Source organism: Cylas formicarius, unplaced genomic scaffold (genome assembly GCF_029955315.1).
Source record: "Cylas formicarius isolate icCylForm1 unplaced genomic scaffold, icCylForm1.1 PGA_scaffold_6__28_contigs__length_40554024, whole genome shotgun sequence".
Taxonomy (NCBI): Eukaryota; Metazoa; Arthropoda; class Insecta; order Coleoptera; family Brentidae; genus Cylas; species Cylas formicarius.
Genome location: NW_026844347.1, coordinates 33,815,200 through 33,842,993, shown reverse-complemented (window position 1 = coordinate 33,842,993; position 27,794 = coordinate 33,815,200). Strand labels below are relative to the sequence as shown.

Sequence of the window (27,794 nt, the reverse complement as noted above, 5' to 3'; positions counted from 1 at the left end):
TATACTTTTGTCTATGAATTTTCCTTTATATAATGTTATTATTATGTGTCTTTCCTTTTTTGTTTCTTGTGCTTGATTGATTATATTATTTGATATTTATATATAAAATTGGGATACCAAAATTTGATGTATATTTTGTTATGTGAATAGCTCAGCTGGCCTTCACTAAGCATAAAATTAAGGCTATATTATTTATTTATTTATTTAATTAACGGTACAGGTATGTATAAAGAAACAACAATGACCTATATCTACGAACCACTAACCAATTTACCGAGTGAACTTCATAGACGCAAAAGCAGTGTCCAGTTTGAATATAAAAAAAAATGTTAATGTACTTGACTTCCAATTAAATTCATATTACATAATATATTTACTTATAAAGCAAAAAAAAACATATACATATATTTAAAATCAAACAAATCAAACAAGATAATAAATAATAAAAATAAACATTTCCAACATTACAGTTCTAGTACTGCTGGACTACACTTTAGACACAATCAATGTTGATTTCTGGGCTTTGGACAAAGTGCTATAGTTTTATAGTTTTCTACTACTTGCTAGTTACTTATGATGGAAATACTTTAAGCTTTTTACAAATTATGACCATCTGCAAAGTCCAATGACATTACCCAAAGCATTCCCGAAATTAACTACATAATTTGCAGTTAAATTACTCCAATAATAATGTATAAAATTTTTAAAGACCCTAATTATTGTTATGGCTGTCACGGTATGTACCGGTGTATGCGATGCATTGATGGTCGATGAATTCTGTAGTTGCAGAATTCTTGTTAACGATTAGTTTATCCAACAAGAAGGTATCATTCCATCAATCACACTTTGAAACTCAACAATTGATTTAATATGTCTACCAGAAAATATCTTGACATGAGTATACTTTTTTATACAATACTGTAGTTCAACCAGGAGGAAACAATTTTGTGAACGGATCTACACAAAGTTAATGTTCATTTTAGGGGCGTCTTTACGCCACCTCCGCGTGCAACGGAACTTTCCAAGTGATCTTTTACTTGCCAATGTGTGAAACTAATAAATAATGTGAAAAAATAAGTAAAGATCATTTGAAGCTTAAATACTAAAGCATCTTTTAGAAATGCCCTCTTTAGTAAGTTGTTTGGCGAGCAATATTAGAACAAAAATACCATTGTTTTTCTCTCTGTCAGTTAATTAAAAAAATATATTTCTTTGCGCCATTCGTGGAATAGTGTAATTTTTGTTATCGAATATTTAAATGATCAGATATTAATTTTTTAGGTGCATTTTGTGTGAAAACTAACCGAACAATATCAAATAAAGCATTAAAAGGAAACCCTTTAAGAAATGACTAGATTAGACATCCCACTCGATTTTTTTATGTAATATTTTTTTTATGCCGTTACGTATTGATATAGATTTTATTTGTTTCTTTGCAAACATTAAGTATTATGAAAAAATTGGACAAAAGTTTCTGAATAAATTTTTTTTTCTTTAAATTTAGTAAAGAGGAATAATAGGGGTAGTCCACTCATTCTTAAAAAATAAAAAATAAATAATGTTATTATTGTAATCTTAAGTAATCTTAAGTAATCAATAAAGACCTGGTACTCATAATCCAATCTAATAATATAGGTGCTCACTTTATTAAAAAAGCAAATTTAATAATAATATAATATGATACATATTGGTATAATGTTAATTGGTATATATTCGTTTAGTATTCGTGCTAACCATTAACCCAAAAACAATTTTTTGAAACAATGTTGACATATTCAGAAGACAGTTTTGCTACGTTATTTATGTCGAATTATTCGAAAATGGCAGTTACTTTAATGTGCACTAACAAGCAGTGCCTCCATCTTGACGAGAGATTAACCTACAATCCACATTTCCAGTGGGTTTTACATCTATATGCGAAACGAGTTTCAGCTCATCGATGCTCCAATTATTCGATACGATTTTGTAATTTCTAATGATGTTAGCCAGCGTTATTTTCATAAACATCATGCCATAACTCTTTCCTAAAACGCAGCAAGATTTAAGTCAATTTATGTGTGCTTGCCAATCGATTACGTACCTATGCAGTCCCGACCTCCAAACGAAAATGGAATGAAAGAACCCGGTTCTATGTTAACCGCGTTCTGCGGTGAAAATCTATCTGGATCAAATTTTAATGGATCCGACCAATATTTTTCATTTCGATGGATGAGATATATAGGCAGTATCACGTTACATCCTTTTGGTATTACTTTGGATCCTGTTAGATGCATATTATATATATGACATAAACGGATTAAAAAGTTATCCAAAATAAAGAGTGACGCTAGTAAGGGGACAATCATATTGCTTGCCAGAGGTATGCTCACCATTTAGTGGCAAAATAAACATGAAAAAGTAGGTACAGAATAGAGTACTAAGGAAGAAAATGGAAACCTGGACAATCTGTAAAAGTGATTAACAAATTTGGGAAAGGAAGTGCTTCAGAAAAATTTATAAAGGTGAACAAGGATAGAAAAACTAATTTTAGGATTAGAAGATGCACAGCTCCATAAATAAAGAAGAATGTATAATACAGAGCTCCAAAGCGAAGGTGTACCTAATAGATTATTTAGAAAAGTTGAAACAAATGCTAGGAGAGTCAGGTAATGACTTCACTAGATTCTGGATGTTTGAAGTGATATTTACATATGGGCCTCAAAATGGGTGTCACAAAGTTGTAAGGCAACTGATGCTTTCAACGTACCCAGGTCTATATCGTTAACTACATATCGACCAATAAATGGAATCGTTGGTACCAAACGTAACGTTTCAAGAATGACTTGTTCTGTATATTTTAACGCGCCGACTTGTTCTGGAAAAGTTTCTAGTCCAACGATGGTTTTAATTTCCTGGTACAATTTTTCCTGTTGAACAAGTAAGGGTTTATTATTAAAGCATTACTAGATCTACCCCATTTTACCTGTACATTAATATGCATTCCGAGAAAAGTTAAGCATAACGTGAGGGCTATAGCAGTTGTGTTAGTACCCTAAAACGATTAGTTCCATTCTGAAATGTTCGTATAGTTAAGAAAATTTGTGTGTTAAATAATTCAAAAATAAAAATTTATTATATCGTACTGCCATCATAATGAAGAACAGTTGATTAGCCATTTCTTCGTCAGTATACGGCCCATCTCCTCCAACGTGAATATCGAAAAAAGTTTGTTTTCCATAGCGTTTATCCTTCACGGGATTTGATGTTTCTCTCTTCCTCATTTCGATCTCCTGAAACAATACATGTTAGTAAATTGTCAGAAGTTTAAAGAAAAAGCAAAAGCAAAAATTACAGTCCTTATAAGTTTTTTCATGGAAGAGACATGTTGAACAGCCTGGACTCCTCCGGATGTCATACGCGTCCAAAACCATTTCGGCAGGGCCTTCGTCCACTGCCTTTCGTAGAAACATTTTTGAGTGCTAAAAAGGGAATGTGTTTCTGGCATCTGATTATCTGATCCGAGCATGTAGCTGAGAAAACTGTACCTTCTTAAATGGTGCGCCAGTTGTTTTGAAAATGGCATCGATTTCAGGCCCATAATATTTGCTGAAAGTTAGGATGTTTCGACGACATTACTATTTTTATTATCACAAATGCTTAAGTACCTGCAAAAGTATTCACAGTTGTTTCGGTTATGACTCGGTTAATTTCTTCGCTACTACTAACATGTTTCAGCTGTTTGACTAGACAGCAACTATTAACATAAAAGCAAGTAACGAATCTCTTTAAGTGTTGTGAAGAAAAGCTTTTTAATATATATCTCCTATTTGGTCTAGCTTTTTCCCCTAGAAAACAAAAATTACCTAGTGCTGCGAACACACCCCACCCCCCTATGTGAGGTGAACAGGAAAGTTTAAAGACGGTGGGTGAGAGTGTGAAGGTTTAAAATTAAAAAGGCACCAATGGCATAATTACAACATAATTTTTACTCACATTTGTCGGTTAGTATGGAATCTTTGAACACTAGGTCGGTAATGAAATCATCGTAAAACGTAGCTTTTTCGAAGCTGCTCGGATGAGTTAGGAATATTTTTACTTCACCTGGATCATCCGTCACGTAATTGTAACAACTATGCGAGGTCCATAAGTTGCAGGGAAGGGAATGCCGCTCTTTAAGAGCTATAAACCCTTCTAATGTACCTGTAAGTTGTGATATGAAGTAGATAATTTTATTAATTGGGATGCGTAACCTTTTCCAACCATACAATACCAATTACCGATGAACGGCAAATACGCAGCTCCATTTTGACTCCAAGAAAACTTAAGAATATTTCGATTTTTCACTAACGCCATGACGTACTTGATCAGCATTATTAAAATCATTGTCTTCCAACTCAGGATTATTTCGCCGTATGATCTTATGCTTATGATGCCGTCCATTGTTGTCAGTCAGCGATATAACTTACCGTGAATAAACAATTCGATTTAAATAATTAAATAATAACAGCAAAATGGACGTAGAATATTTTTTTGTAGACGTCACGCAAGTGACCTACCTAAACGTACCTTGCCGACAAACAAGTTGATAATTCAGCATAGACTTACATTATCTTTAGTGGGTTTAAACGTTTCTTGTTACCTATTTTAGCTATCTGTTGCACTTAATCAGGTAATAACGCTTTATTATAATATGGGCCAATTATACGAAGCAAAGGGTTGAGCAAATAATTGAAGACACCATTTCTGATGAGATCTAGAGTATTCAAATGAAAGTAGCCCAAATTAAATTTCCAAAATTTATTTTTTACCACTAATCAATGTAGATTTCAGCGATGCTAGTAAAACAGGTTTGTTTATTTTAATACGCTATCTGAAACTTAAAACTTTATATGCCCATTCCTGCTCAAAAATTCATTTATATTTCGAGTAATTTTGACTTAAAAGAAGGTCCACAATAGTTGCCTTCTACTTTCGATTGTCTGGTAATTATTGTTAATAAATAAAATTTTCCAAAATATTTATTTCACTTGTTAATTCCATTATCGCGAGGGATAAATCTGCAGTCTACATGGCCGTTTGGTCTTAGGTCTATGTGAGAGGCAATATTAAAATCTTTCACACTTTCATTGTTCGATTCAATTTTAAATTTTCTGACGATACTGGCGATCACCATTTTTATAAAAATCATGCTGTATGTCTTCCCTGCAAAGCAACAATTGCCAGTGCAATTAAAGTCGTTGGAATTAAATTAATTTTTACCGATGCAGTCCCTCGCGCCCATCGAAAACGGAACGTACGACCCTGGCACAATGTTTGCCAAATTCTGTGACGAAAATCGATCTGGGTCGAATTGTTCTGGGTAAGGCCAAAATTTTTCATTCCGATGTATTAAATATAAAGGCAGTATCACGTTCGAACCTTTTGGTATTATCTTGGTACCTATAAAAGGAAAGAAAAATATACAAAAATATATTTTATTTTAAATTTTTAATTTTGATTACTTATCATATTCTGCGTATCCATGTACTTGAATATTGATTATTAAGCCCGCCCCTAATAACACTATTATGATTTAAATATTTTGAATCTTGAATTTTGAAAAAAGAAAAGAAAAAACCGATGCAACAGCGGAATAGAATATCTAGAGCCCGGTATTTACTCTTTAGATATCATTTCACTATAGTTTAATATCACAAAGCGCGCTCTAGCGGCATCACTAAGAATTAGTTTGATGGAGTAATTTTGTTGAAATCTGTAAAATCGTTTAGAATTTGCAGAGCTGCTGAATGAAAAAAGAATCACGTCGAATCAAATTTCAACATATTTTGTGGAACTGTACGGTTTTAAAAAAGTTTTGCTCTTGTCTTTGATTATGCGGATGTTGTCTACGGGAGCTCACTAGATAATTACACAGTTCATGCTATACAGAAATTTCAAAACTCTTGTATGCGTTTTTCTAACAATATCCCTTTTCCTCTTCACGTTACGCCATATTTAAATAGTAATAATATATAAATTATGAATATGACTTCTGGCAGAGAGTGTCAAATGTATAATTTTGTTTTTAGAATTTTAAACTCCGGCCAACCCGCATATCTTAGGCAGCAGTTCAATATTTTCTTCCATCCTCATGGCACTAGAAATGTTAAAGACTTCAGTGTTCCTAAACACAGAACGGCTGCTTTTCAAAAGTCCTTATTTTTGTTGAGGTTCGAATGTGGAATTCCTTGCCCGGCCATATAAGAGAGCTAATTATTTGTCTTAGTTTTATAGTAATTTATTTTATTTTTTTAAATATTTGTTTTTTTTATTTATAATATAATTTTATCGGTTTTTAACTAAAATGCAGGGTTGTGTCGCGCATGCTTGAAGCTAGTGCAAGCGATCTTTTTTATAATCGAGGTGCAATCCTTTTTGTCACTGTAATTGTTATTCACTAATTGTAAATTGTTAATAATAGTGTATAAAAAATAAATAAATAAATAAAATCAATATACCAATAAGAAAGCTCTAACTACAATTGCAGCATTTACCAGTCTACTAATTAACGAATACTTTAATCAAATTCTAAATACGGAAAACTTCAATTTTATGTCAAATTGAGATATAATTTATAAGCACCCGGTACACTTACCCAAGTCAATATCGTTACGGACGTAACGTCCCAGTAACGGAAGGGCTGGAAATAATCTTAATGTCTCGAGAATGACTTGCTCGTTGTATTTTAGATCCTGGATGTCTTCATTGAAAAACGAGGTTTCTGATTCGACGCATCTCTTCACTTCTTCGTACAACGTCTCCTAGAATATAGACCAGTTTTCGCTGAATACTATTAGTTCCTTGTTTTACCTGGACACTGGCATGCATTCCAAGAAGCGCAAGTGCTAAACTTATGGTTACGGCGGTCGTAGAAAGACCCTGAAAAAAGCCGCCATTACATCTCTATCCAGCGGAGGTGATCGTGATGCTATACCGCTATTATTAGGAGAAATAGTTCGTCTTCAAACTCATTTTCAGTGCATGGGCTTCGTCCACGAACGTGTAAATCGAAAAAAGTCAATTTTTCTGTATCTTCGTCATCCGCTGGGTTCATCTGTTGCTTTCTTAATTGGATCGCCTGAAAACAAGTGTTCAATAAATTTAAAGCCTTTCATAACTAAGGCAGCGTTAATATCAATCAAAAACAGTCACCAATTACTCTCTCCCCAATGGGATGTGTCAAGGAATACTCAACGATTAATGATTTTGAAGATTTGGCGACTTACAGTTCTTAGTAGATCTCTCATTCTTGAATAGTGATAGATTGCATCACGGCCTTGATTCGTTAAATGTTTCCAAAGCCACGGAGGAAGGGCTCTTGAGTAAGTTTTATTATAAAAACACTTCTGGTAGCTAAAAGTGTATCTTTTCTATTTATAGTTTTTTTTACAGTATCACTTACCATATGAAGTGGTAGACTAACTCTTTGACGACAATTTCCGATTTCAGGTCCATTATACTTACTGTGATAGTTAAAATTACACGATTATCTTTGCAACAACAGCTCAAAGAAAACTACTTACCCAAAATACTACACGCTGTCGTTTCGGTGGTAACCTGGATAAGTTCTTTCACGTTACTGATAGAAGATACGCGTTCAACTAGACTCGAAATGTGTGTGTGAAAAGAACGAGTAAACTGCCTTAGGCAGTTCAGCGAAAAAGTTTTTGACACGAATCTTCTATGCAGCCTAGCTTTTTCCCCTGAATCATAAATTAATTGGATTGTTACAGACTAGACTATTGACTGAAATTAATGCACAGCGTATTTGCTAAATAAACTGAACTGCAGATGAAGTGCGACACTTGGCTAAGTTGTTGCGGAATAGCCCTCCGCAAAAACAGAGTTAATGGTGGATTCAAATTCCTTCTCAGTAATCCACAGGATATTCCAAGTGTATTTTTGTTTCTCGTTTTGTTTTTAGTTGAACCTTTCCTGTCGTCTTTGTAAATGGGCTTTCTGTTTTTCCTTCTAAACTGGTCAATGGTAAACAATTGAATAAACATTTTTTAAACACCTTTCAAACAGTAAATGCTGACGAAATTATGAAAAAATTAAAATGAAAAATTAAAATAATGAATTTGAAAGCAAATGTATGGGAACAACAATTTCTTAACCAATAGAATCAAATTATTTAATTTGCTTTATAAAAAATTTCTTTAGATACGAGAGCGACTGAAATTGTTAAAGTGAGACGTTGTCTCCAATGTCGTGACGGAAACGGACGTAATCCTTCTAAATAACTGTAGTATTTATTGTTTCTAAAGCAATCAGCAACATCGTTAATTAAAATTTCAAAGAGCAAAGGCGTATAATGAGAAATATCAGATGATACCCTACTATCTGTGCCTTTTGAAAAACTAAAATGAACTAACTTTTCCATCAATACACCCTGATAAACTCTATCAAACGCCTTGAAAAGTCTGAACCAATCATATCCACCTTCAAGACATTTAACAGTTCAGTTTATTATCAGCAGCAGTTTAATCTATATTCAAGCCATTTCCAATATCCCAATAAAAGAAATTTTGTTTAAAAAAAAAAGAAAAAAAAAAAGAATTACACTTGTCAACTCCTAGGGAATTCTCAAACATATCAGCGACGAAATTGCTGTAAAACGTGGCCTTCTCGTAGCTGTTTGGATGAGTCAAGATAGTTTTCACTTCGTGTGGCACGTCAGTAACGTAGTTGTAACAGCTTTGCGAAAGCCACAAATTGCAGGGCAACGAAAAACATCGTTTCAGATCTATAAACGCACTCAAATTCGCTGAAAGAGACGTTTGGTGTTACCATTTCACTATAAAATATGACCAACCTTTTCCGATGAGCCAATACCAATTTCCTACCAGTGGAAAATATGCGGGTCCGTTGTGGTCGAATGAAAATTTCAATAATCTGCGAGTTCTATATAAAACCAGAACGTATTTGAGAAGAACGAGATATACCAGTAGCTTCCAAGTGAGGATGGTGTTGAAATAAAACAGTATTTTTTGAAACATGGTCTGAAATGAGCATGTATTGGTAGCAAAAGCTTAGCCCTTACTGGAATACTACTACCAACGTAAAATGTGCTATTCTATTTTATCGCTTTAAGTTATCAATAGTCTGTAATTATTGGCTTTAGAGTCCACGTGTCAATAGTCAACAGTCAATATTCCCTTTCTTATAATGTCGGCTAAATATAAACCGTTGTGAAGTTAGCAGCCAAAATTACGGAAAGAGCCGAACAACCAGTGGCGGCGGAGATTTCTAAACCAGTTTAGTAAGCAACTGATTTAAATTAAATAGATCTCTCGCTTTCGTTTCCAGAGAAAATGATCGGCTGCGGCCCCGTGCGAAAGCTAACCTTTATGTACACATTTTCATTAAGAATTGAAATTGTGTAAATTTCGATTAAATAGAAAAAATGATCTAATACTTTTCTGTTTCAGCCTATGGCAACTCCCGTACGGGAGTGCAAGAGAATATTTTTACTGGAAACGAATGCTAACTTTTTTTGACATATTTTCGTCTCAGAAATGAAAGTGCGCAAATATTGATTAAATTAGAAAAAATGTATTTTCAAAACTTTTTAGCTTCACCCTATACGAGACCGCAACTTAGCATTTTCTCTGCAAACGAAAGCGAGAGATCTGTTTAATATAAATCAGTTTCCTCCTAAGCTGGTTGTGAAATCTCCGCCGCCACTGGTTGTTCGGCTCTTCCCGTAATTTTGGCTGCTAACTTCACACCGATTAAATATAAGAGTTATTTTATTTGACCAATTATATCACACTAATTGATTACAGCCTTGCGGAATTTTAAAGACTTTAAATAAATGTAAAATTAGCTGAAACTTAATTTATATTTATATATTCCTCTCCAAATACGGACATTTGAAAAACGTCCACAATATTTGTTTACCACTTTGCAGTATTTAATAATTAATAATAATAAGGTTTTCCAATATTTTTATTTCACTTGTTATATCCCATATCGCGAGGGATAAATCTACATTCTATATATCCGTTCGGTCTTAAGTCTATGTGCGAAGCAATTTTAAAGTCCTCCACACTTTGATTGTTGGACTCGATTTTAAATGTTTTGACGACGTTAGCGACAACCATTTTCATAAAAATCATACTGTATGTCTTCCCTGTAAAGCAACAATTGCCAGTACAATTGCAATCGTCGGAATTAAATTAATTTTTACCGATGCAGTCTCTCCCGCCCATCGAAAACGGAACGTACGACCCTGGTACAATGTTTGCCAAATTCTGTGACGAAAATCGATCGGGGTCGAATTTTTCTGGATTTGGCCAAAATTTTTCATTCCGATGTATTAAATATAAAGGCAGTATCACGTTAGAACCTTTTGGTATTATCTTCGTGCCTATAAAAGAGAGACAAACAATCCAACCAAAATTTAATTTCGATATTGCTTCCACAAATCTCTAGGAAGAATCCTCTAGGAAATATTGGAAAATAACCCGATTACGTTATGGGATCAATTTGTTGGGAGCATCTGAAAAATGCCGATAAATTATTTTTGGCTCAAAAACGTGTATTAAGGAGTAATGCGCATATTTCCAAGTTTACATCTTGTAGGGGTTTATTTGCCCAGCACAAAATTCTCACACTGGCGAGTCTATTGATTTTTGAAATGGCATTATATGTGTTTAACAATTTATCGAATTTTAAGTTAGTTGGTGACGTACGTTCTAAACATACAACACCGAGCGGTAAGCTGCATGTTCCCTACTGTCGACGACTTCGAGGTCACCTGATTATTTAGGTGTTGGTATTTTTCACAATCTGCCATTGGAGTTAAGAGACAAAAGTTTAAAACCTTGTTTATTTAAATAACGATTAAAAATATTTTTGTTATCCAAAACATTGCGTAGTCTAGACAAATTTTTTTGATTAATTTTTTTTTATATGTCTATGTATATTGTATCTATTATGTATTTTGAATATTTCTATACAATTTTGTAGTATTCTTTGGGAAAATAAATATTATTATTTTATTATTATTGTTAACAATATATCAATGAGAAAGTTGCCTTGTAGTCATTTTAAAAATTTTATTTAATGCCAATACGGATTTGACTCGGATCAGTAACATTGTGGAAAGCATTTATGTATTTATTTTTAAACAAGTCTTTCCTTCATACGCAACTGTCAAATAAAAAGAAAGCACAAAATGGCTACTTTAAATTATTTTTTACCAGCTAAATCTACTTAAGAACTAATTACAGCCATTTATTGTTAATTGGTATACCGTCTTAAGTGTCGTTTAAAGGCTTCAACGCTCAGCAAATAGGTCGTTTTTCCAAAACGAAAGGAGATTCAGTCAAATTGTTTCCAACTTTGCAAAGAAATAGTGAATCAAAATTTGTTCTACGAGTTCCCAAAGACCGCATACAATAGAAATGAAAGTTTGCAACACAACTTAAAAAATGTCTCTGCCTATTAAATCTACAATTTATAGCATTTACAAATTTTCGTTGTACACTCCGTGTACACAGCCGTTAGATATATTTAAAATACATTGGATTCTAGACTGACGTAGCATATTCCAACACCTGTCTGACAAGACTGTAAAAGAGTATTATTAAACCGAAAATTTAGGTACAGATCACTTTTAATTTGGAATTGCGGTAATTTTTGTGTAAGCAAAAAAAAAAACAAAGTGACATTTCTAAGGATTAACAAACAATCTGTTCAGAAAACAATTTTCTTCAAAATTTGACAAATTTCTCTGCAATAATACGTAGTCTGCCGCCAAATGAAACGATGTTAAAATTTTTAGATCATCTGCCTACAAGGAGTAAGTACTATGTAAAAAGTAGTTGCCAACATCATTCAGCAAAATAGCAAACAGTGAGGGACCCAAATGCGACCCTTCAGGTACCCCCGAAGTTATATTTGTACTTTTTGATTTTATCCCATCAGATCGCCCGCACAAGTAACTATTAAGGAGGGCGAGCAAAACGCAAGTCTCGAACCCCCGCTCCATATTGTCAAATTAGTTAAGATTGATCTTTTACGAAAAAATCGGTGCTGATTCGGGTTAATATGCCCCTTAACAATAAAAAACAATTAACTCCAAAACAATTAACTCAAACGACTTGCCGATGTGGCTTAAGAGGGAGATCGGTCAGTAGTTGGCTACATTACCCTTATCACCGGATTTCAAAATGGGCACGACTTGGTCGATTTTCCAAAGTCCAAAATATTTACGAGTTAAGGTGGATTGACTGTATAGTAAAAAGAGGGGCTCACAAAGATCGGAGCATGATTTTAAAAATATCGAAGGAAAACCAGGTCCCTCCTTGTGATGGAATTGGTTTTAATAGTGAAAAGGTGTCTGATGATTCAAAGACACTACTAAAGAAGCTTGAGAAAAATTCACAGATACCAAGGTTTAGGATGATTCTTTGTGACAAACTTTTTGTGTTTTTTTTGTTGCGAATAAACGACCAAAAATATTTTGTATCTTGCTTAATATTTTGTTCTGTTATATCATTTTAATTTTAACGGTTTTTCTTAAATTTGAAAAATCTTCGTAAACTTTGTTGAGTAGCTGACTTAGTAAGCTAGACTTCTTGCTTTGAGAATTTAGTATTGTATACTGTGTATTATGTATCTCAATTCTCAATAAAGACTATTATTACTTTTATTATTACTATTTGTCTCCTATTTTTCCAGTCCCTGTGCGCTCGTTCCTTGCTTTTATCAATCCAGTAGTATGCTTGGAGAACCAGAAGGGATATTTCCGTTTGTTTTTATAATAATTTTTGGTACATGTGTATCTAGAATTTCTGAAAATTTTTCAAAAAAACAGGTGAGGTTACGATCAACATCAATGGATGTCAATATAGCGTTACAAGGAATAAAACTAATTTCATCATTAATTATTGCATTGCAGGCTTTAGAAAAATGTAATCTATCGTAAGAATTACAAATAATCTTTTTTTCGCAGCTCAAATTGATGTTTATTACATACAATTCACATTCGTCTAGTCTAGATCCAAAATTTTGTTTCTAATATTTAAAACTTTTTACCAAGAAATAATCAACAAATACATATTTAAGACGTTTTGTTATTGGTTAATTTTGAGACTATGGTTTAGATGTAGAACCGAATCAGTTGCCAAAAGCATCCGGTACACTTACCCAAGTCAATATCGTTACGAACGTAACGACCCAGGAAAGGAAGTGCTGGAAATAACCTTAAAGTCTCGAGAATGACTTGCTCGTTAAATTTGAGCTCTTGGATGTCTTCATGCAAAATCGCGGTTTCTGATTCGACGCATCTCTTCACTTCTTCGTACAACGTCTCCTAGAATTTGGGCCAGTTTTCGCTGAATACTATTAGTTCCTTGTTTTACCTGGACACTGGCATGCATTCCAAGAAGCGCAAGTGCTAAACTTATGGTTACGGCGGTCGTAGAAATACCCTGAAAAAAGTAGACGTTACATCTATCCGGCCGAGGTGATCGTCATGTCATACCGCTAATATTAAGAGAAAGAGTTCGTCTTCAAACTCATTTTCAGTGTATGGGCTTCGTCCGAGAATATGCAAATCGAAAAATGTCATTTTTTCGGTGTCTTCGTCGTCTGCCGCTTTTATCTGTTGCTTCCTCAATTTGGTCGCCTGAAATAATTTTAAACCCTTCCATCAACATTAAACAGTAACTCATAATCTCTCCCAGTCAATATTAAAATTCAAATAGGATTTTTTTCGAGGAAAATGTTCGGAGACTGTGTAGCCTCATGCTAAATGAATTTCAACAATTGCAGACTCACAGTTCTTATTAGATCTCTCATTCTCGAATAGTGATGGACAGCCTCGCGCCCTTGACTCGTAAAACGTCTCCAAAGCCGCGGAGGAAGCGCCCTCGAATAAGTTTTATTATAAAAACACTTCTGGTAGCTAAAAGTTTTTCTTTTCGACTTATCTTTTTTTTTTAAGTGCGTCACTTACCATGTGAGGTGGTAGACCAATTCTTTGACAAAATTTTCCGATTTCAGGCCCATTATATTTACTGAGAAAGTAAATAAACGTGAACGATTAGTTTTATAGTGCATAGAAAACTGCTTACCCAAAATACTACACGCTGTCCTTTCGCTGGTAACCTGGATAAGCTCCTCTACGGTACTGATGGAAGATACGCGTTCAAGTAGCGTGGAAATGTTTGTGTGAAACGAGTGAGTAAACTGTCTTAGGTAGTTCAATGAAAAAGTTTTTGATACGAATCTTCTCTGTAGCCTAGCTTTTTCCCCTAAAACATATCCTTGTGTATTTGAAAATAAACTGAACTGCAAATGAAATGGGGCACTTAAGAAGTTGGCTAAGGTAGCTAAATTCCTCCTCGTTATACAAGGAGTGAATGGAAGAAGATCTTGGAAAAGAAGTGGCAAAGTCTTTTACGATCTTGAGTCAACACGTTGTCATTTTTGTTTTTGCATTATTATGGAAATATGGCCAATTTATGAAATTGCATTCCCTAGCTGAAAACACTATTCCAAATGTAAAAAATATATATAATCTGTTTTTTCACTGAATGCCTCTGAGCTTAGATACTCAGATTCCACTTTACAGAGAATAATTAATAATTATTATAAAAAGCAGATTTTTTAAAATTTATTTAGTTTAGTAGTTAGAGTACCGCATGCGCAATATATTCAGCGCGTTGAGCACGGTGTTCGTGTTGACTCGACAGATTCTGGTTGATCTCTAAAAACTTACGCTCGGGCTCTATGGGTCTGCCTGGCTCGATGTTCTTTGCAGGGGAACATATTGACGGAGTGTATATACGAATACAAAATCTTCGTATATTATAGAACTCAGCAATAATATAATGTTTACTAATTACATCTTGATAATTGATTCTATCTCAAATAAAGACATAATAGATGCCACTAAAAAATGACGCCCAAAGATCCCTCTATACATATAATAATAATAATTTTTAATCTTATTCTTAAAACCAATTGTATGGAAAATGTCAAAAGTTTGCCCATAAACGTGGGAAAAACTCAGAAATTAATAATTGTAGACCTGTGGCAATCATTTGCGCACCAAGTAAAATGTTTGAAATCATTTTATATAAAGCACGGCTCTATTCCGAGAAAAGCGGCAAACACCAACTTAACAAGGTTTTCACATAAAATAAATTAATCCATGGATAGCAATAAAAACAATAGACGTTATATTTACGGATTTCTGAAAAGCGTTTGATCGAGTGTCTCTTAAGGTATGTACATCCTACTTAAAGGGAAGAATAACGTACGTGGTGGTAAATGGTATAGTCATATCAATTTGACCTATTTTCAAGCGTTCTGGAGGGGTCGAATCTGGATTCACTTTTTCTCCTTTGTTTAATAAATAACCTACCAAATGTTCTTCAGAATTCAATTATTCGCAGACGACTTTAGATTTTATAGAGTTTTTAGGGATTTGGAAGTCTGTCTTCTACTCCAAGAGGATATGCATAGAGCGCAAGAAGAGGCCAATGAAAACAAATTATCCTTTAATGTACAAAAATGTTGTAAATTTACGTTTATACGAAAAAATATCCATTAAATTATGACTATCGACTTAATAATATAATATTAACTACAAAAGCGCAAATTAACGAAGAAGGCGTATGTAGTGTTGGGTTTTATTCTCAGCATCAAAATTTCAACAAATAAAAACGTCTGAAACATTGTACAACTGACTAGTCAGAAGTGTACTTGTAAGCTTTGTTGGTCTGGTCCATCTTTTACCATAAATATACTAAGGAAAATTCAGAATTTTTTTTAATGATTTTTATACATATTTGACATACCATATCAGACTTTGCTTCAAGAATTTCGTTATGAAACGTTAGAATCAAGAAGGAAGAAATTTACATTGACGTTCCTTTATAAGTTACTTCATTACGGAATTGATTGCTCTTTTGTCCTAAGCAGCAAAAGTTACAAATAGATTCCCAATGTGTAGTTTAGCAAACAGTCTAAAAAACGAAATGGACATTTGGACCAAATAACTCAAAAACCACTTTAAAAAATTAGCATTTAAAACCAAAAAAATTGTATTTAGTTTTATCTCTAAATTTCAGTTCAATGAGTATGTCTTTGCTTGTACGCTAGCGTTTTTTTGATTAGTTTTGGTTGGAAGTTAATTTCATTTTTTCTTCTCTTTTTGCGATACCGTGCGGTTAATGTAAGTAAGATTTGCGTCTGTATAATGTTATAAATGAAGAAGCAAACTCATTTTAGGTATGACATCTTTTGAACAGTAAGGCGAATCTGTCAACAAAGTTTTAAAAAATATGTTGACCGTTTGCTTTACACACCATTTGATGCAAGACTGTTGATTACTTATTTTATAAAAAAATGAAAAAAGGTTAATCCTCGATGCAGTTTGGCGGTACCTCTGTTATTATGTAGTCTTAAAATAAAAAAAATATATTTCCATAGTAACGCCATGTAACAGAAAATGGCAAAGACGTCCCGAGGTGTTAAGTAATTCAGCATCATAAAGAACCTTACAGGATCTGGTCTTCTTTTCCGAATACTCACCCTGTATAACGAAGGATTGATGCTTTGAGCTACTGATTGAAAATCCAAAATCGGCATAGAAATGTCGAACTTAATCAAACTTAGCCAATTTCTTAGTTTACTTCATCTCCAGTTAACTTTCTCATCCGCAGATTATCCTCTAGATTCAAATCTTGTCCAATATCAGTCCGAAATGAGTCCGTTAATTTTACAGTTGGTGTAAAAGAAATAAACTGAGAATTACACTTGTCAACTGCCAGCGAGTTCTCAAACAGATCGGAGACGAAATTGCTGTAAAACGTCGCCTTCTCGTAGCTGTTCGGATGAGTCAGGATGGTTTTCACTTCGTGCGGCACATCAGTGACGTAGTTGTAACAGGTTTGCGAAAGCCACAAATTGCAGGGCAACGAAAAACGTCGTTTCAGATCTATAAACGCACTCAAATTCGCTGAAAGAAACGTTTGGTGTTAAACAATACCATTTCACTATAAAATATGACCAACCTTTTCCGATGAGCCAATACCAATTTCCTACCAGCGGAAAATATGCGGGTCCGTTGTGGTCGAATGAAAATTTCAATAATCTGCGAGTTCTGTATAAAACTAAAACGTATTTGAGAAGAACGAGGCATACCAGCAGCTTCCAATTGAGGATGATGTTGAAATAAAACTGCAATTTCTGATACATGGTCTGAAATGAAACTGTTTTGCAAGCAGGAGGTAAAATGTAATTATTGCCTTACAGCTACCATGAAAAATTTGCAATTTTATTTTATCGCTTTGAGTTATCAATAGTTTGTAATTGTTTATTGCTTAATATCTTGAGAGCCTATACGCGCAGATAGCCAAAATTCGGTGAATGTTCGCCGTCATCGAAGTTTATATTGTATTGTTAATTCCTAGCATAAGGTATTATTTAAATTGTCAACTCAAAAAACGGTAATATAATTACGACCATTAAATGGCAAACGTATTAAATAATCACAAACGATAAGAAACAATGGTTAAATTATAGACAGGCGGAGCAAATTTATCAGTACATATAAATAAGTAAAAAATTAGTTTTACTTAGTGAAGGGTATCATAATTTGTACGATATCGGCAAAGTGCATTTGCGGTCTTAATGTATATCGCCTATTAGCATAGCAGCCTCTTTAATCAACACACACAATGACATGCCATATCTACTGTGAGATAAATTTTCCAAAAACTTTTTTCTCTTTTATGTAATTTATTCAAACAGGGTGTCTTCTTACGACCACTGTTTACAAATTAACGAATTTGTATGATTTTTGCTAAGAAGCTTATTTCCTTGTTTATTTTTATTTACATTTTCTGGTGGTTGCGGAAAGTGTTTAGTTAATATATGTCGTATTTGATAATATCATAATTTCAAAGCGCACTTTCGTTATGTCGCGATTTTGAAATAAACACATTTATGTGGATTTGCAGTGATCGTAAGCACTAAAAATTTTTTATTATAAAACTTACAATTTCCAAATAAAAAATAAAATGTTTTCTAAAAAAAATTTTCTTCTAAAAATTACATTTGAAAAATAATTTGTCAATAAACTTTTCATAAACTAATCAAACAATAATAACAAAAGTCTTGACAAGTGACAGCAGCTCTCTAGATTTTTTTTTCTAATAATTTTTTTTACCTCCTATGCATTGTTTGAGATTTTTTTTTATTTGAAAAAAAAACGGTATATATGATTTGTGAAAGTTTTTTCCGAAGACCGTTAATAAGGCAAAAAAAACTAATAAGGAACTACCTAGGTTTTAGAATGGACAACAACACTGTTGGTAGTTAAACTGTTGTAATACTACGTGTAGTGAGAATTTCGAGTCAGCCTGAATAAGGATGTTAGACAAAGTTCGTTTTACAGAGCTTGGACTAAGATTTTTCCAGGAGAATCGCAGTTCACAAGTCATCTCTGCAAACCAATTATATTTAGCGTCTAACCACTACTTTGAAAGTATATCGGTGCCAATTCTAAGTAACTCGAACAGAAAGTTTAGACACAATTTAAATATTTTGAGTTTTAAATGAGTTCCATCACACTTTTGTACTCTGGAAGCAGAGCAGAGAGTACATTTCGGCAACATTAGTCTCAACATTCTATCAGAATCCGTGAAAAAGTCACCTCTTATGAGTCTAAAATTCCTCGTCTCTACAGACCCAATGAGATTCATAAACCAGGATTACCCTTATACCTATTGTCAGCGCTATTGGTTCTCCAATATATACTCTAAATTCTATATTAAAGTCCTTTACAGGGAAAACTGACAGTTTCATATTTAACTCCTTTTGTTTCATTGAACAATTAGAAACTCTGAACATTATTTCAGATATATTAAAATCCGAGAATCTGCAATCAAATGTTATCATTAATTGAAAAATGCTTGTCTGGAACATATTTTTCTTAAAACGGTCAAATTTTTGAACACACGTGAGGAACAGCTATGGGTTCTCGATTATCATCCCGAATATATACGCCTTTGAGGAGAAAACCCTCGACGCCTTCTATCTAATAACAAAATTATGGAGATGCTACGTTGATTGAAATAAAAACTCATAATAATCTCCAATTCTTAGATATTATTATCAATAGAAAATCAGACCTAACATTAGGTCATTCAGAATTAAAACACTTTATTTTCACATTCAGATGTTAAGCGTTACATCACAAAATATACTTCACCACAACCTTCCAAAACAAAACAAAAAATATCAATTAGGCTCAAAGAACATCAAAAGGCCTTAAGACTACGACAAATAAACTCGACAGCAGAAAAATCTAAACACAACCTACCCAGCATGAATCCATAAGATTTGTATATAGTATTCCAGTAGCCTGTGGAAGTTCCATTGAAAAAATAAAGTTAAGAAATGTGTGAAGAAATTAGATTGAGCTTTTTCAATAATATTAGAATAAAGTAAAACCCTACACAGCAATGTTACTTCCAAAATAACTGACTATGGAACTATTAAAAACTCGTATTAATGTAACTCTCAAATTTGTATAATGATTAATTACTTCAAGAGGAATGTTATTTAGAATGAAGGAAATAATTTTGGTTTTTGCGACATTAACTACCAATTTGTCAAAGTGAATGAATTTTTCAAGAGTATAGCGGGGCCATCAGCATAGGATTGAATAAGAAGTTCGTTGGTAGCGTCGATGACAGACCACGCCCACCGATACACGATTTTCTAGAATCCAGCTTTGATAATATTATCATTATTGTCAATTGCAATAAAAAACAATTCGTTTTGTAAATATTTATTTCAAAAAAATCTATAATGTTGACACGTTTTAATTGGTCTTGGTTAATTCTAGCCATATTCCACCCCTAGCAGATGTTACAAACTTTCGGCTATCGATAACTATTGGTACTTCAGTCCTTTTGTTTACTGTAACGATGTGGTCTTTTACAACAGTTGCTATCGCTACTTTTGCATTCAGCAGTCCGAAACGCATTCCTGCCATCAAAAGTTTGTGTCAGTAAAAAGGACGAATAAAAAAAGAATGTTTTCTTAAGTTAAATAGACAACTGCAACATGAATGCATTATATTTTTGGTTACTTGGCATTACTAAGGTTCGTGCAGTATATGGTGATTACATAATTTTTATGCTTCCAAAGTATGACTAGTTGTAAACCTCCTCTTTGGTGAAATGAATATTATCATCGATTTTAAAAATGTTTCAGCTTCTAATTTCGAGTACAATATTTGTATTCGAATTGTAGTTTTCTAAAAAGGTTCACACTGAATTACTTGTCATAACATTTAGTGAACTGCGTAGCGGATAAGATTCGGGACAACCTGCATAATGCTGGTTTGACATAAAACCTACCAATGCACATCCTTGGTCCTTCCCCGAACGAGAGGAAAGTACATTCTGGTCTTTTCGCTTTATTTTCTTTGCTGAAATTCTCAGGATTGAAAGCTTTTGGATTGGGATAATAATCTGGATCGTAGTGTACTCCACCAATGGGCAACAGCACTTGAATGCCTTTTTTTATCGTAGCGTTGGTGCCGGGTATCTTGTAATCTTTGGCGCATCTTCTGAAGAGCATTAGGAATGGCGGATACATCCTCAACGTCTCTGTAATATATTAAAATAAATGTTATTAGCAAAAATCCAAAATTTTTGTTAATAAGTACTAATATACAGGATGGCCACATTTATGGTAGGTTAGCATAGGTAACTTTTAAACCATGAAAGGGGTAATAGGATGAAAGTTGTGCTTTTAGATGCTTAATGCCCTGAAGTCACCAAAATTAAGTTATCATTAATTTATGTAAATAATGTACCTTTCTGAATTGTTTGTTTCGGTTATGTAATTTGCTCTAATTTATCTACGGATTACGGTTATCAAATTGTTTGATTAACTAATACGCATGGTTTTCTAAAATCTCACACCATTTCCAGAGATTTTAACTGGAAATTAAGAAAATTTCGATTTTAATTTGTTTTTTTCTCGAAAACGAATAACAAGAAGTACTAATTATAGAATCAGCTTAGTTTTTGTGTGTGTTTCAACGTTGGTAGTTATAGTCCAAAATTGGGCAAATCAAGAGAACTCCGAAGAATCTCTTTTTGATTATTAACATTGATGTAACCTTTTTTTTGTGAAAATAATGTGATAGGAAGCAAATAACAGAATCAAAGGATTTGCTTTTCCTAAAATATTTAAATCCACGTTTGATAATTGAACTCTGGCTGTTTGAGGGCATTATGACAATGCATTTTTAAAGAAAACGTGACCACTTTCTAACGGTTTATAAGCGAGGAGAACATATTGATCTTCAAGTGGCTGCCTGAAGAAGTTTTAACTTTGACACCAAAAGATATAATCAAATTTTGGTTGACAAACTGACTGACCAGATTACAAGCGTAATTCAGAGTGTGACATAATATAATTTTTAAGGATTTCATTTACTAACTTATGAAGAAGCGCCATTTAATTTGTTGGGGCCAAAAGGATTTAACGCTGAAATATTTGTCGTACTAAGCTGTAAAAACTTGTCATAATGTATATATTTTTTAAATAAGCAGGATGCCATGGAATAGTGAAAATAATTTTAGGAAGATAAATATAAAAATATTCAAAGATATGGAACCAAGTTGCTATCAAAACAGGTTTATCATTTTTTAATTGAAGTCAAGGACAGTTTGACATTAACCTTTAATTATTAATTATTGACCTGAAGATTGAAATAATCATAGCTGGCGTTGTATTGCTCTGGCAGGAAGAATGCATGTACACATGCATTATTTTCATGCAATTTTATAAGAAAACGACACTAAGGATCATTTTAAATCATTTACCTAAAACGACTTTTTCCAAATACTCCATTTCCATCGCAGCTTCGTAGGTGAACTTCCCATTATGACGCTCTAATACCTCCCGAACTTCTTCTCTCACTTTATCTTGCATTTCCGGGTTCTGCGCGAGATTAAGCAGCGAAAATGAGATCGTGGTTGCCGTTGTTTCGTAACCTCCAAAGTAGAACAGAAAAGCCTGGGATATGACTTCTGTTTCCGTCAAGGTGTTGGCACCTTTACTCTTAATTTCGGTAATGTCGCCGTCATCCGTAATGTTTCCTTTATTTTTAAGTTGCAGGAGCATCTGGAAAAAATCCTTCCGGATCACGCTCATTTTTTCTCTCACTTGCGCGGCTCGAGTTATCAGATCGACGAAATAATTTTCGAATTTCTTCGTGCCAATAAATTTCCATCCAAAGAAACCTACAAAAGAAACAACCAGTGCAGCTGATGAGTACTACCGTGAAAGTGAAACTATGATCTTAGTAATTATTATTCTTTTATTTAGATAGTAGAATAAAACACTAAAAAATAAAATTCAACAAACAAGGGTAATAATAGCGATAAAATTAATAATTAATAATATTAACCCAATATCGTGAAAAAAAGTTGAAATAAATAAACACACATCAATACATTAATTCAGGTGCTGTTATAGACTCAATAAAATTTAGAAAAAAATATATATGACAATAAATGTGGGGTAATATGATGATAACAATAAATTTGTTGCAATACGAGACAACACAGCGCGACACCTATCGTTAAAAAGTTCCATTCGATGTTTTGGAATAATACGAATATTTTTTAATCTATTATTGTGTGTATATACCTGTAACCGATAAATAAAATATGACGGTGTGGTACATTTAAGAATTTTAATCGTCGTAGGACCTAAATTTGTAGTTAATTGTACTACCAAAACAAGTTAAAAGCTTGGCTCTTTTTTTAGGAAACAAAAAAAGAATTTTATAGAAATTAAAGTGAGCGAATTGGTAATACAAAAAGTGTCGTGAAAGGAAGACACTAAATTTCTATTTTATTTGTTTCGCTTATTGTTGGTTGTTGTACTTTCCTTTCATGGTTTCCTTCTTAACGGTTTAATTTTTTTATTGTTTGAGTCTATTCTGTTCAGTTGTTGGAGCTACGCTCTTGGTGAAACCAGACTCAAAGATACTGGGGGGAGAGTGTTGTTAACTTGGTTTTGGCATTAAATATTCACTCACCTAGCACTGACCACGGTACTATGTCCTCCACGGCAAACGTAAACTTGCCTTTTTCGAGTATATTTTCAACACTCTTTAGAAAATGATGGTTGGGATTTTCAAGGGAATCGCATTCCAACCCAAACGCGGTCGTCACTATCACGTCCGTGGTGTATCTGGAAGCCAGCTCTTTTGCATCGAATACAGACTTGGACCCTGCATAGGTTTCTACCACTTTAAGCAAATTGTCCTGAAATAGCAGAAGCTATTTTATTCCACAGTTAGACGCAGACATATTTTACTTAATATCATATATATAATATTTTAATAGATGTCAATTATCAGTGTTTCACAATCTGGACCAGTACTAAAAATGTTTTTTTGAGTTATCATTTTCATTCATTACACGGGTCCCGAACTGCGCATCTATACTGGCTGGCACTTTGTTGAGCACTTTCTTATATATCGGCAAATATTTAATTTTAACATTCCAATTAAACTAAACCAACTGTGACTGAATAAAATAATTTTGTCCCAAAAAAAAAAAACGCTGCTAACTTATATGCTCATTCAATTTCTAGCTTTTTTTTCCATTATAAAATTTGTTTTCAAAATGACTTCAAATTAACTAATACTATTTCAAAATGAAAATAATGTATTTCATGGTCAAGTTTCAATTTTAATAAAAAACAGTGTGTATAAAAGAACAGACACGCACAATTGTACTCAGTTAATCCTAGATTAAAGTCTGCTAATTTAATTCGTAGACTGTTCACGTTCTTATCGCAGAACAAGCAGGCAAAGTTTTAAACGCATAAATAATAAATAAATAAAATACACTAAAAATAAATTACATACAAAACGAATACTGCCTTGCCCAATAGCTTTTTTGATTGATTAAATGTTGTTTGAACATGAAAGAGCATGGAAGACTAAGACAAATAACCTCATTAGCAGTTGCCGAAAACAATCACGAAACCGGACATAAAATTTTATTCGATAAAACTAAAATTGTTGCCTGTAATCAATTCTTCTACCAACGAAAAATCTGAGAGTCTATAGAAATTTATAAGCAACTTAACAATCTTAGCCGCAACTCAGGTCTCTGCCAATCACCAATATGGGAATCAGTCATCCGAGACGGTGCCCCTCATTTAACTCCGTCCCCCTCAAACCATATAAAAGCAAGTACAGAGTAAAATGCGAGCCAGTTTCAGTCAAGCTCTGAAGAAGCCAACACGATTATTGGCGAAACAGTAACAAGTTCGACTCAACAAAAACCGACGCAGGAGGAATCCAGAAGTTTTATAAAAAGCTTTGATTCTTTCTTATTTCTCTTTTACTCTTTTTTTTCCTTTCATTATGAAACAAGAACAAAAAATGTTAACTATGTAATGTAATGTTTATATACCCATATTTATAAGAAAAATTAAGGATATTAGACCATAATAGTTACATTATAATTCGTTTCGTTTATCGGTTCCGTTACGAACTATTTTACTTTATGGTAGGCTCACAAATCATTTGCCGGTCGCCAAACATCTGCTCTATTTAATTAGTTTGAATGTAAGCGAATACTATTACGAGTATTGTTTAAATCGAGATTTAAATTTCTATCTACGTCTGGCTGATAAAACTATGCAAATTTTTTGGCGCCAAAACCGTAATATAGGCGGACTTGTAAACAGTTGATAAGAAACCGAAATTTTCTGCAAATAAAATTTTATCAGTTAACATTATATAGCTCTTACATAATATGATGGCACTGCTGTGGTAAAGTCTGTTCATAGATATAAGAAACTGACTAACTAAAATTATTCACATAATATATCAGTACCACTATCGCTATCATCGCCTGTTCTAATCATTATTTGTTCTATATTATTTGCAATATGGATACACGATTGTTCTGCTTTTTCTATATATTTAACAGAATTTGCCCAACTTTGTGGATGTATGTTAAAAACTTCGGTTTCTATAAATTTGAGGACATTGGAGTTAAGACGGGGAAAAACATTGTTACGACGAATGGCAGATTTCAGGTGGTGCCAAACATGTTCACGGGGATTAAATATACAGTGGTAAGGTGGAAGCCTTTAAACCGGATGCCCTAGATTTTTTGCATAGTTATCCTTTTGTAGGTTCAAGCTTTGTAGAACCTCAATTAATTGCTTTTTGGTATAATCTTCGTGAAAATAAATGTCGTTATTATACATGTAGTTTTGGATTGTTGCTTTTGTGTCACACGAGGAAGGCGTTTTAGTCAACTAATTTGTTTTTAAACCAACTTTCAAATAAATCAGCGGTGGTGTCTTCATGGTAATCCAGAGAAGAATCTTTAATATTTTTCGCACACAGAGAAAGTCCATTTGGAATCCAACCATCTTTGGAGCTAGAATCCAAATAATTATTCTTTTACCTCTTTTTGATCGCGCGTTTGTTTTACACTTATCAGTTGAGTCAACCCACCCCTTTTCCGGGGTATCATAAGTGTCGAACGCGGTTTCATCCAAGTAAATAATTGGCCTTTGTTGTTCTCTATAAATCCTAATTTTTTCTAGATATTCCAGTCGCCATTTCCGAATTCTCAAAGATTGCATTAAAACTTGCCTTTTGTCAATTTTTTTAAATGTGAAACCCACTTCCATAAGGTAGTTCTGCCACATTTAACACCGGTTTCATCTCTTTCAAGCCTTCTAATTAAGATATCTAATGTAGATACGCTTTGTTCCTCGTATAACTGGTAAATTTTACGCCGTATTATATCACTTTCATCTACACTCGAGAAAATGTCAGAAATCACAAATCAGAAATGTCTGAAATGGAATTATTCACAATTTTCCATACAGTTGATGGAATTTTCGTTTTGTTGGTCGTTTCTTCTAAAGATGCTTGCTTGCTGGCACCACGTTCAATGAGAGTCAAATAAACATTGTCTATAACTTCCTTAGTCTCAATAGAATAGTGTTTTCTACATTTGGGAGGGAGCATCTCCTGAGATACACTAGACTAGCATATTTTGCATACTTCGCACACGATTCAACACACGCTGCATCACACACTAAATAAGAATGATTACTAATAAACTTAAACTAAGTAGTATACCAAACTAAAGAATATTAAACACAGGTACGTATAAAATTATTTTCTATTGCGGACCACATTTTTACCTGAATTTAAATTCCGAAACTTTAGGTAACAATCTAGTTGCATTGTATGTTAATGGCCACTCTTGGATAATCCCATTCAAAAGCAATCGGTCACTTTTTTATATCTATGAACAGACCATAATCAAGCGGCATTGATATTTTCGTAAAGAAGGGACTGATTTTCAGAGGGTGTTCTTCATTTCTCGCACTAACCTGCACTTTGCTCCATTCTCTAGATTTAGTCATATTTTGAGAATATACTTCGAAATGCCGCATCCAAACTTATTCAGAATGTGTCAGCGGCCATATTGGTTGTTGAATGCTCCAAGGACATTAGTTAAAAACTAAACTGTAATTCTCGCTCATACGCATGTTGAATATTTATATTAGAATATTTTTAATAGTTGCTGCCTAAATTCCTGTATCAGCGCAAAGTGCACTGTAAACAAAATTCTAACTGCGCAGAGTAAATATAAATAATTTAAAATTGAAACAAAATTAATTCTGCGGCTACTCCTAGAACTTTTTATTTTAATGAAACTTGTATATGATTTCGTAAATATAAAAAGCGACAGTCGCTCCGCGTGCGTACATCGAAAACTTGAATTGCTCTACTCTACCCTAAAACTACTTCCTTCTTTCTAGTTCTCCGTCGTTAAGACTAATACTTGTAATATACTCACAGACTTATTAGTCATTCCCTCGAACATAATCTTAATTTTGCCGGTGGTAAATGCGGGCGTCAACTTGGACCGCAAACTTTTCCATTTGTCCCCTTCCATGACGAGTAAATGCTGACCCAGCAAATCGTTTTCGTGGTAAAACGCACCCGTGCCCGGAAAATGGGTAAAGTCCTTCTGAAATACCGCTTTGAGCATTGCGGGATGTGCCGGAATAACAATTTTTTTAAATATCATGTAGGCTCCAGCACACTGCCAACCCTTTTCTTTAATCTTATTGTAGAGGCGTTCCATAGTCACCCCTACGTTTTCGTCGTTGGTCACCGTATCCCTGAAATTTCCGTAAAATAGATCCGGCTCGAGTTGTTGAAGACCCTTTCGCATCCAATATGAATAGTGCCATTTCAACCAGCAATACAATATAACAGCTACAGCACCGACTCCAATAGAAAATAAAGTAACGTCCATCTTCACCAACGCACTGATTACTGATTATTCACATCGCATGTTTTTGGTTGTTTGGTTGGTTATTCTTAGTTAAATATTGCTTATCATGCGATGGCCCGAAGTATACGGGTCGTCGCGGAAATCTATGGTGTTGCTGATCTCATAGCTGCACAGATTTTAATATTCCAGTAATTTTCATGATTCGAACAATGAAATATGGTATATGCGATTATGAACGATGAATAATCAATCATAAGTGTGTTTTGGTTAGTGATAACTGACTGAAGAAGTTTATCAACATGTTGCACTTTATCTTCTTCTATCAATTTTATATTAAGTATAAGATAAATAAACAGAAAATTACGATTTGTATCTGGTATCGAGTTCACAAACAGATCAAGAAGAACCTAGAACCTTAGAACTACT

At 33.6% G+C, this 27,794-nt stretch overlaps 2 protein-coding genes across 3 annotated transcripts; both read right to left on the bottom strand.

Moving 5' to 3' along the window:
- Nucleotides 1-250: 250 nt before the first annotated feature.
- LOC132703207 (uncharacterized) lies at nucleotides 251-27,438 on the bottom strand. The gene is made up of 31 exons (XM_060672332.1): nucleotides 26,925-27,438; nucleotides 23,114-23,342; nucleotides 21,891-22,310; nucleotides 20,412-20,663; nucleotides 19,874-20,037; nucleotides 17,055-17,241; nucleotides 16,674-16,999; nucleotides 13,514-13,657; nucleotides 13,392-13,460; nucleotides 13,177-13,342; nucleotides 10,211-10,390; nucleotides 10,013-10,153; nucleotides 8,834-9,049; nucleotides 8,582-8,785; nucleotides 7,542-7,721; nucleotides 7,421-7,481; nucleotides 7,245-7,371; nucleotides 6,953-7,096; nucleotides 6,829-6,897; nucleotides 6,614-6,779; nucleotides 5,239-5,418; nucleotides 5,007-5,181; nucleotides 4,230-4,402; nucleotides 3,973-4,179; nucleotides 3,645-3,824; nucleotides 3,332-3,585; nucleotides 3,123-3,269; nucleotides 2,963-3,031; nucleotides 2,747-2,906; nucleotides 2,081-2,260; nucleotides 251-2,024 (listed from the first exon to the last, which is right to left on the bottom strand). The coding sequence occupies exons 1-31, from the start codon at nucleotides 27,387-27,389 to the stop codon at nucleotides 1,843-1,845; spliced, it is 5,817 nt and encodes a 1,938-aa protein (XP_060528315.1). The 5' UTR covers nucleotides 27,390-27,438; the 3' UTR covers nucleotides 251-1,842.
- LOC132704031 (cytochrome P450 4C1-like) lies at nucleotides 9,816-17,453 on the bottom strand. 2 transcript variants are annotated; one of them, XM_060673647.1, is made up of 11 exons: nucleotides 17,294-17,453; nucleotides 17,055-17,241; nucleotides 16,796-16,999; nucleotides 14,106-14,285; nucleotides 13,988-14,048; nucleotides 13,810-13,936; nucleotides 13,514-13,675; nucleotides 13,392-13,460; nucleotides 13,177-13,342; nucleotides 10,211-10,390; nucleotides 9,816-10,153 (listed from the first exon to the last, which is right to left on the bottom strand). In XM_060673647.1, the coding sequence occupies exons 1-11, from the start codon at nucleotides 17,300-17,302 to the stop codon at nucleotides 9,975-9,977; spliced, it is 1,524 nt and encodes a 507-aa protein (XP_060529630.1). In that variant the 5' UTR covers nucleotides 17,303-17,453; the 3' UTR covers nucleotides 9,816-9,974. The 2 variants fall into 2 exon arrangements, with proteins under 2 accessions (XP_060529630.1, XP_060529631.1); XM_060673648.1 differs by having other exon boundaries at nucleotides 9,821-10,153; nucleotides 13,514-13,657.
- Nucleotides 27,439-27,794: the final 356 nt, after the last annotated feature.

Coding starts and splice junctions, on each gene's coding strand:
- LOC132703207 (XM_060672332.1), bottom strand. CDS start 27,389: ATGGACGTTACTTTATTTTCTATTGGAGTCGGTGCTGTAGCTGTTATA. Junction 6,898..6,952: donor TATTTCTCCTAATAATAGCG/GTATAGCATCAC, acceptor GGCTTTTTTCAG/GGTCTTTCTACGACCGCCGT. Junction 2,907..2,962: donor GAATGCATATTAATGTACAG/GTAAAATGGGGT, acceptor CTTGTTCAACAG/GAAAAATTGTACCAGGAAAT.
- LOC132704031 (XM_060673647.1), bottom strand. Junction 13,343..13,391: donor GAATGCATGCCAGTGTCCAG/GTAAAACAAGGA, acceptor CCCAAATTCTAG/GAGACGTTGTACGAAGAAGT. Junction 10,391..13,176: donor TCGTAACGATATTGACTTGG/GTAAGTGTACCG, acceptor TCTCTTTTATAG/GCACGAAGATAATACCAAAA.